Source organism: Vigna umbellata, chromosome 1, assembly GCF_029865625.1.
Source record: "Vigna umbellata cultivar VRB3 chromosome 1, Vumbellata_1.0, whole genome shotgun sequence".
NCBI classification, from domain to species: Eukaryota; Viridiplantae; Streptophyta; class Magnoliopsida; order Fabales; family Fabaceae; genus Vigna; species Vigna umbellata.
The window spans coordinates 12,845,663-12,855,549 of record NC_142165.1 but is presented as its reverse complement, the minus strand read 5'-3'; the positions used below and the strand labels follow the sequence as shown (position 1 = coordinate 12,855,549).

Genomic DNA, 9,887 nt, shown 5'->3' with positions numbered 1-9,887 from the left:
CCAAATAGAAGCTAGATTATGGAAGAAAACGAAATGGGTTGCATGCACCAAGTTCAATCACATGCTTACAACCCTAGGGCACATGAGAAAGGGGGTTTTCTTACCGGTTCAGATTTGGGAAAATTGACCGACTAAGAGCAACACCCGCTACTTTGTGATCGTTGGGGCAGCACCTAATCAAGATTTTAATGGTTCAGTGTGAAGGATGGAAAGGGAGAAGATGTAGGAGGAGGAGAGAGCTTGCTGGAAGGGGAATGGTTTCTCAGACAAGAGGAATGAGTTAAAATCCACTGTTTCCAAACTAATGTAATTTTATTTTAAAGTACTCAACCTCTCATCCTTTGCCACTTGTCATCCCCTTTTTGCTGACTCAAATCCAAGTCCTTACAATTTTGACGTGTCAAACGTCTCTTTTTAATATTTAAGTTTTATACAAGTTAAGTTTTATACAAGTTTATATTTTAATATCTGTTTGAAAATATAGTTTATACGTAAAAAAAACTTAACATAATTAAATAAGAGGAATATATCGATACATTCTTAAAGACGAAAATATATAAAAATTTCTTAGAAATTAAATTTTTTTATTTTTTTATCTAAAATTGATTGATATAAAAATTGATAAACAATCATTTTAATAAATTAATATATTTTTGTTAAAACAAGAGTAAATAAAATAAAAGTAGTTTTATTTTCTTCTTCACGCTATTTATTAATTGCCGTGAAGGGAATTACAAAACCCTTTCCTGTACTAATACCAATCCCTTTTTTTTTAGTTTCTCCATATTCCCCCATTCCCAACTCGCAATTTCCCCACATCTAGGGTTTCCGGCCATTGTAGCTGCCGTCTCCGCCGCAAACCGCTGCTCACCACCGCCGGAATTGTTGTCACTATCAGGTCCGTTTTCTCTCTCTGCTCTCTTGTATTTCTATTCGTAGAATGAATGGAATTTATCGTCTGTAATGGTAATGCTTTGATTGGAAGGCATAGAATGACAGAAGAGTGTTTCGAGTAATCGGGATGTAATCAAACTAGAATAGGATACTGAGCCAAAATGTTGGAACAGGGGTTTGGGCAGAGTGTGATTGGAAAGCCATTGATTTATTATACGCGTCGTGTTGAGAATCAAAGTAATTGAGCTGACTGTTATGTGGTGGTTTCCTTCGGAAATCTTTGGTGGTTTTTTAATGTTTATTGTATTCTGATCAAAATTCATGAGAATGTTCATTAGTGGTTGTATCTAATTATTTGATGTTGGCGTATGATTTTACCTACTACACTCATCCAAATGCACATTACTTCTTCTTCATTAAATTGCTAATGTCAACCTCAAACCCAATCCCTTGGTAGAGAGAGTCTAGACTTACTCATTAAACTCGAATCCCTTGAAAAACCTAACAAGTTCATATGCTTTAAGAAATGAGATTTAAGACAACTAAAGGTTCAAGTTCTATTCCTAGATACAATTTCCTTTAGGTGTTTAGTCTAGTTCAAGGTTCACACAATATTTTCCAACATTAAGCAAACCAAAGAATCATGTTATGGTTGATCAAATCATAACAAGCTTTAAAAGAAGGAAATAAACACTCACAATCAATGAAAGAAGCTTATATTCATTCAAAACAAGTGCATTTACATTAGAGTTTCATAGTTACATCATTGCCCAACAAAATGAAGTTAGCTCTCCATTGTCATGGAGAGCTTGAGCTTACAGTGGAAGAGAATGAAGGAGATGAAGACCCAAGGAAGAGGAATGGAGAACTCCCACTGCCTAAACTTGCTCCAAGAGGTCTAAGAAATGGTGTTTAGTGCTTTAGCTGCCAAGAAGCTGGCACCCTCGTTGCATGGAAGCATTAAACAGGTCTAGGGTGCCACATCAGCAAGTGTCACGCTCAGTGCCCAGACAGGAGGGTGTCCGGCGTGAGTTCAGCAAAACTGGATGGTGCTCAGCGCCCTAGATGGGGCGCCCAGGCGAGATTGCGAGGCTGTGGCGCTCAGCGCCCCTGTAGAGGGCGCCCAGGCGTGATTGCGAGGCTGTGGCGCTCAGCGCCCCTGGAGGGGGCGCCCAGGCGAGCTGCTAGCCTTCATTAGCCTTCTAGTTTGGTGCTTTTGCTGTTTTTCTTGGGTTCCAACTCCTTGATAACTTGATGCTCTTCCAATGCACACAAATTGCCTACAAAATTGTGGGAATTAGTGATGAAAACCATTAAATATAACCTAGACTAACTTATTCACAAAAGTCAGAGAGAAGAGAGGATTAAGCAATCTTCAAGCTCAAAGATAGTTGATTTGGTATTTTAAATGCACCACAAATAATGGTAAAATTTACCGCTATCACTCCCTTCAATGTAATTCTAGTTGTAAGGAGACTGATTTTGTTAGATCTGAAATGTTATATTCAAATTCGTGACAAGGAGAAATGAGTTTCTTTGAAGGATTCTAATAAACATGTCACGGAAAGTAAAAAGTGAAGTTGTTTATTGTATGTTGATCTAAACCTCTAAATGTATACGTTAGTTATTATATCTAATGCTTTAATACTGGTCCTAAATAATTTGTTTTGCAATGCTTTACCAATTTTAGCTGTTATTACAATACTGTTTTGATTATGTACTCCCACAATGATTTATTTGATCTAAAATATTACACCCAGATTCTTGATGGGGAAAAATGAGTTTCTCACACCAAAAGCAATTGCCAATCGAATCAAAGCAAAAGGATTGCAGAAGCTTCGATGGTATTGCCAGATGTGCCAGAAGCAGTGCCGAGATGAGAATGGATTTAAATGCCATTGTATGAGTGAAGGACATCAGCGACAAATGCAAATTTTTGGACAAAACCCACACCGTATAGTTGAGGGCTATTCCGAAGAGTTTGAGAGCTCATTTCTAGAGCACATGAAGCGCAGTCATCGATTCAGCCGTGTCGCAGCCACTGTAGTTTATAACGAATACATAAATGATAGGCACCATGTTCATATGAACTCCACCCAGTGGGCAACTCTTACTGAATTTGTCAAGTACTTGGGTCGAACTGGCAAATGTAAGGTCGAGGAAACACCCAAGGGATGGTTCATTACATACATAGACAGAGATTCAGAAACCCTTTTCAAGGAGAGGATGAAGAATAAGAGAATCAAGGCAGATATGGCAGATGAAGAAAAGCAAGAGAAGGAGATCAGAAAACAGATTGAAATGGCTGAGCAAATGATGCAGCAGCCTACTCCTGAGGCTGATGAGCCTTCACAATCTGAGCCTCCAAGGGAACTAAATATGGAAGATGGAATTAAGATAGGGTTTTCTCTTGGGTCTTCATTGGTTAAACAACCTGTGACCAAGGAAAAACGTGAGGCATCAAGGGTGGTGTTTGAGGAGGCTGATGAAGAGAAATATGGGGAAAGAAATCCTGGAAACAATTTGAAGAGGAAAGAAAGTGGTGGTGGAAAATCAACTTTGGAGGAAATGATGAGGGATGAAGAGAAGAAAAAGGAAAAAATCAACCGGAAGGATTACTGGTTGCACCAGGGAATTGTTGTTAAGGTTATGAGCAAAGTTTTGGCAGAGAAGGGCTACTACAAGCAAAAGGGTGTTGTGCGGAAGGTGGTTGACAAGTATGTTGGGGAAATAGAAATTCTTGAAAGTAAGCATGTGCTCAAAGTTGATCAGGCAGAGCTTGAAACTGTGATTCCACAAGTTGGTGGCCGTGTTAAAATTGTCAACGGCGCGTATAGAGGATCAATTGCTAAGTTGTTGGGCGTGGATACAGATAATTTTTGTGCTAAGGTGCAGATCGAGAAAGGACCCTATGATGGCAGAGTGCTTAAAGCTATGGAATACGAGGACATTTGTAAACTAGCCTAGTGAGTTGGATGGAATTAATAACTCAGTGGTTTACTTCTAGTGTTCGTCTTTATGTATCTTTGTCTAATGTGTTATGCTTGTAAAACCATATTCATTATCTTATGTTGGATACCATTCTTGGTAATTTATATAATTTTGACTATAATGAGGCACCAAAATTTGCAGAAAAAATGGGGTGGCCGAGAGGTTTGAGATACCATGTTGTAGGTACCACACTAGCAACACCTTCTATGTGTGTTCTTTTAATAGACCCCCGTATTTGTTTTGTAGCTTCTGGTTTACAACTTCTAATAATCTGTATGTACTATCCTTTTTTTTTTTTCTTGAATATATATGTTTACCATCAGAACTGCAGTGGCAGTCTGAATTCTGTGCTCCGGAGATGCGATAATAAGGTGTATTTTGCACGCCAAGCATCTTCTTCTCTTGGTTATTTTATGAGGCAAACTTCAATTGAAGAGGTACTTAATGTGTTCTTATTGTTTTGAATTACTCCACAATGTTCTATTTACTTATCTTTTTGGTAAATGATTCATTTCTCACTGGCTTCTTGATACAAAAATTTTTCAGGGTGGCTCAACTTTTGCTCCTAAAACTCATCATGGTGCTGGTGCTGCATCTGAATGCGCTTCTAATGCAACAGCACCCTGTTTTGCTAGCCTGCAAAAATTTCAGTGGTCCAATCACTGACTCCGGAGCAAGGCTTTGATACACTTGAACCACCTACAATTGCCAGGCCAAAGAGACAGACTAGAGGAGATCTGTTACATTCTGAGAAGAAAACGTGCTATTCTGAAATTGTGGTTAGCACTTTTGAGCTCAGAAAGTTATTTGATGTTATGTTAGATGATTATCTATAACAAGCAGAAGCATGTAAATTATTTGAATTATTGGTGGAACTTTTTAATGCTGTTTGTCAACTGCTAAATGATGATTGTCAATATACTTCTGCAGGAATATAGTGGTCTCCAAGGATGGATGTTGCAGAATCAGAAAGCAAATATGTCATCCCAGTGGAAGTTCCAGGTGTCAGTATCAGTGGCATAAAAGTGGAGGTTGATGATCTAAAGTAAGAAGCATATCTTATACTAATCATTATAATCTTTGCAATTTATGGTATTAAGCATTTAGTTCTGCTTAATCAATAATAGCAAGGGAATGTTGAAGAAAAGGATAAGGCTTAATAAACTATTGTTGGATACTACTTTTATCTGAAAGTCATTATTGTGTTTTTTGGAGTGATTCTTTCATTTGTTATGAATCTTTTGAAGTACATTACTGTTTTCATTCTGATAAAAGAGTGAATATGTGAACTGTGACAGGTTGTGTGTCCAAGGTAGACGCTCTACAAGCTCTTGGACAATTGCTAGTTGTCCAAATGCTTCATTTTCTTCATACCATCGGAGGGAAATATTATATGGACCATATGAGGTGCTGTGGCAACTTCCTTCTGGTGTGAACAAGGACAGAATATCAGCTGATTTTTTGTGAGTTATATCTGTGTTATGCATGTGTTTCTTAATGTTAACTCATGAATTAAAAACTCTTCTAATTTGGTCTATTGCATTATATGATTAGTACTTTTTTTAGTAGTTTTGGTTATTGGATCAGTAAATGATTATAGTAACACAAGATGGTGTCTTAAATTGTAAGCTTGAAATTCAATTAAATAACTGAGAAAGCCATTGAATACCTAATGTTCTTGGCTAAAATGGCTGATTCACTCTTGCTGAATCTAGATACTGTAATGATGGTTATTACTTTTGTGTTTTATTGGCAGTTAGATCATGATGGTATTTTAAGTACAGAAAAGCTGAATCTATGCCAATGTTAATGCTTTGCTTGGCATCTACAGCACTGCCACGGATTTGTAATTCGTAAATTTTTCAAACTCAATGCAGAAGCTATATAATTTATAACATCTACTCAGAAACTATTTTTTTGTGCAGAAGTAGTATGTTATGATGTGTGTGGATTTGCAGAAGTTCAAATATATGTGTTTTACCTTTATACATTTGAAGCTGATGATTTGCTGTTTCTTTCTCCAATTTCAGGGATGGACTTCTACAAATCGTAGTTCCTAAAACTTTAGTATGAGTGAGAAACATTGATTTATATGTGTAAGTATATGCATATACGTACAGAAACAATGGGTATTCTGCATGAGTTATGTCATGCCCTATATATTGTAATAATGTAATTGTTCAAGATTAATCTCTCTTGTGTTAAATATACACATAGGATCATTTATTTATAATAGGATAAATATGGGCTAAATACAAATAAAAAATAATAAAAAAATAACTAAAGAATAAAAATAAAGATAATATATCTAACACTCTTATTCGTGCTAGAATATACATATGTATCAAGCCTGTTATTAATATAATTCATCAAGTCTTAGTGAAAATATATGCTTTTGCACTCTATGACACAAAATTGTTAATGATTTGCAAGACGACATAAAAAGCGAAATATTAATCCAAAAGACTCTCTCTGAGCAACAAATATGGGAGGTTGTTCCATCTAAATCTCTCTTCTTACAAATTGTCGTTGAGGAATGCATTGTTGACATCCCATGGATAAAGAGGTCATTGTTGGAGAGCTACCACTGTTACAAATAAACTAACAAAAGTCATCTTTTCCATGGGAGAAAAAACATATGAACAGGTCAAACAAAGTGGTGTCAAAAGAGAGGTTAGAAGAGATGACAGTGGAAGAAGCCATGGATGAACAGGAGATGGAAACTATACAAATCCAAGATTTTCCAATCAAAGTATCCAAAAAAGGAAAAAGAACAATCTCAATGTTCTGAATAACTGCCTAAAAGGGGACGAGATGAGCAACAACACATAATGAACCTGAAAACGAAAAACAAGCGACCTCGATGCTCTGAATTACTGAGACATGTCACCATGCACGATGGAAAAGGGAGCAAATCCACAACTTCAAAAGGCGTTGAGAGCGTGTAGGAGCTTCGATGAATGTGTCGTTAATGACATGACGGTCGCTTGGCCAAGACGATCAAAACCATGTGATTACCGGTCGAAAGAGCGCGTAGGAGCTCCGATGAAGCCTTTGTTAATGGCATGATGGTCTTCTCGCCGAGATGATCAAAACCATGTGATTGTCGGTCGAAACTAGAACTCCGATAGTGATAGTGGTAGATAATGACACCGTCGATAGTGGTAGATTGCACCGTCGTCGGTAGCGACAAGTGTAGTGGTAAAAACAACAAAAAAAAATTCAAAAGAACCTAACTCTAGATACCATGTTGAAAACAGTAAAAGTTATGTATGAGATCGTATTGAATATACATATAGGGTTCTCTGTTTATAATATAAGAAATATGAACTAAGTCCAAAATATAAATAAGAAATAATAACAAACTAACTAAAGTTAAAAGATAAATATAAAATGAAGGTAATATATCTAACATATATTAAATTTCATATACAATTTTATTGCTAGACAGAAAATTTTGAAAATTGTCTTTGAAAATTTAATCATATTAAGTATTTTTTATTTATTTACGATGAGTAGATGGAGATTATAGATAAACTAGATAAGAGAACAATTACAGTATGCAGTAAAATTTACTTAAAAGTCAAAATAAAGAAATATTAGATTTTGAAAAAAAATTATTAATAAAAGTTGAACACAGAAAAAAAATTATATTAACTTAGATACCATGCTTAACTTGGAGAACTAGACTTCCCCACAATTTTGAAGCATACTTTTATATTTATATACTGTGTTTAACAAATAGTTTATGAATCAACAACAGTTACCTTTTATAAATATTTCAATAATTACAGTGATATAACCGGCTTTTTTGGTTTGAAAATTTAATGTGGTCAAAGTTTTATTTTTTTGAACAAAATAATATGGTCAAATCAAGTACATTTACTGTATTCAATGTTATTCAATATTAAACATAATGATTTTTTTTTTTAACTCAAGTTACAAATAAAGGTGCACAATAAGGCAGTTTTATCATGAAACTGTCACTTTCATCCCTGTTTTATTGACATATATTTGCAGGGAATTTCTCTCTCGTATAACATGACATATTAAAGTAGTAAAAAATTAAAACAATATATTATTGTTAATCTAATTTTTTATTTGAAAATTCAAATTATACTGAAATTTTTCCTTGGTAAATTTAATCCTATGGCCTAACGTGAATTTTTAAATTCCTTTACTATTCAGAATTTAAGTGGGTAATAATTAGACTAAAAAATATGGAGAAAAAATGAGTGTTTATCCATTGAAAATTAATCTATCATTTTATGAGGCTATATTTTAGTTAGCTTTTCACATCATGCAATCATCTCAATCAAATTTTATGTGGCCCATCCTCCTTTTTGTTTTCTCAATTCCAAAATTAAATTCATTTTTAATGTAAGTTACATGGTACATTCCAAACGTAACAACATGAATTGGACTCTTTAAAGCATTCAAGAAAAAAATAAAAAACTTTAGCCATTGAAAATAACTTTAACAGTTCACACTTTAATTTATATATTTTAATATTTATGATATGTTATTTGGTGTGAGTAATAATTATTGATTTTTTTTTTTGCTGATTGATATTCGATACAGTCATTTTAGACTCAAGAAGATAAATCAAATTTAAAATAAAATAAAAATGTTAGAGACTTTAAAAGTTAAAGTCTTTGATGTTCAATATAATTCCTTGTTATTTTCTTTCTTACTATCTATTTCTTTACTTTTATATTTATCTTTGACTCTACGTAACTTTGAGTACTCATTTGAAAATCACCCCATTTTTATTTTTGTACGTAATATTTTTAAGATAATATTACTCGTTTGGTTTCTATACTTTAATAAATTTTACCTTTTAATCTCTATACTTATATCCTTTAATCATTATATATTAATTTTAATATATTTAGTTCCAATAGTTTTAGATACAAAATAACTAAAAAGAGACTAATTTTGTATGTATAAGAACTACACGAAAATTAAAATTGATAACTTAGACTAAGAGGTAAAGCTTATACAACTATAGGAACTAAATGATTAATAAATTTATATGGACTACAAAAATATTAAAATTGTATGTGTTGGGATTAAAATTTTAAGTTTGATAAAGATTAAAAGGTAAATTTGTAAAACTATACACTTTTAGTGCATATGAAATCTCTATCTTTTCTCTCTTTCACTTTGGAAAATCACCTACGTTTTATATCATATTACCAACAGGGGTGTATTTTAGAAGGTCCACAGGGAGCTTTGATCTCTTCCAATTTTTTTAATATGTAAATTAATATATAAATAAATATTAATTTTATCAAGTATATTTTATATATTTGATATTTCTTAATTTATTACATCTATCTTATTATCTCTAAAATACTTTTTTGAAAATCCATCACTAATTGCCAACTTTTTTTAAAATAAAAAATCATAACTCTTAAATATGCATGCAAAGGCCCATGGTTTTGTTTCTTGTAACTTGGTCCATGTGGACCTCGTCCAATTTCTTGGTTCTAAACCAATCTGTTTGATTATTAGAAAAAGTTAAATATATTTGTAGTTTATAATTTAGATGTGAAATTGAAATTCGTCATATTCTAAACGTTGGTACATTTTTATCTTTAAATTTTAAAAATGAATAAGTATAATCATTTAAAATGATACTTTACGATGATAATTGAGTTGAAATGTGTCAAATGGTGTAAAAAACTCAAATGCAAGCATAAAAGGTAAATTAACACATCAAAAAAATTTAACGTAGTTGGGTTATGAAAATTATATTTATTTATTTTTAAAGTTTGGAGACTGAACTGTATCAAAATTTTGAACATGGACAAATTCCAATTTTATATCAAAATATAGGGACTAAAAACACATTTAACCTAGTTACAAACTATCTACAAAGAAACATCAAACAAAATAATTTTATTCTTCCTCTTTTCTCTTTCCCTGACTTTATATATCCAATTCAATATCACTTTCCATTTCAAATCTCATATACATCCTCCTTTTCTACCTTAACA

General features: G+C 33.3%; 2 protein-coding genes across 3 annotated transcripts; both read left to right on the top strand.

Moving 5' to 3' along the window:
* Window positions 1-735: 735 nt before the first annotated feature.
* LOC124845238 (KIN17-like protein) lies at window positions 736-4,130 on the top strand. 2 transcript variants are annotated; one of them, XM_088095590.1, is made up of 3 exons: window positions 736-898; window positions 2,655-3,860; window positions 4,027-4,130. In XM_088095590.1, coding segments are annotated over exons 2-3 (1,200 nt in total). In that variant the 5' UTR covers window positions 736-898; window positions 2,655-2,661; the 3' UTR covers window positions 4,028-4,130. The 2 variants fall into 2 exon arrangements, with proteins under 2 accessions (XP_087951716.1, XP_047178264.1); XM_047322308.2 differs by having other exon boundaries at window positions 737-898; window positions 2,655-4,130.
* Window positions 4,031-6,053, top strand: LOC124845239 (uncharacterized; the record flags this gene model as incomplete). Its single annotated transcript, XM_088115692.1, has 7 exons — window positions 4,031-4,093; window positions 4,209-4,322; window positions 4,432-4,538; window positions 4,598-4,664; window positions 4,824-4,930; window positions 5,184-5,348; window positions 5,916-6,053. Coding segments are annotated over 7 exons (666 nt in total), but the record flags the coding sequence as incomplete, so codon positions are not given.
* Between the last annotated feature and the right edge of the window lie 3,834 nt (window positions 6,054-9,887).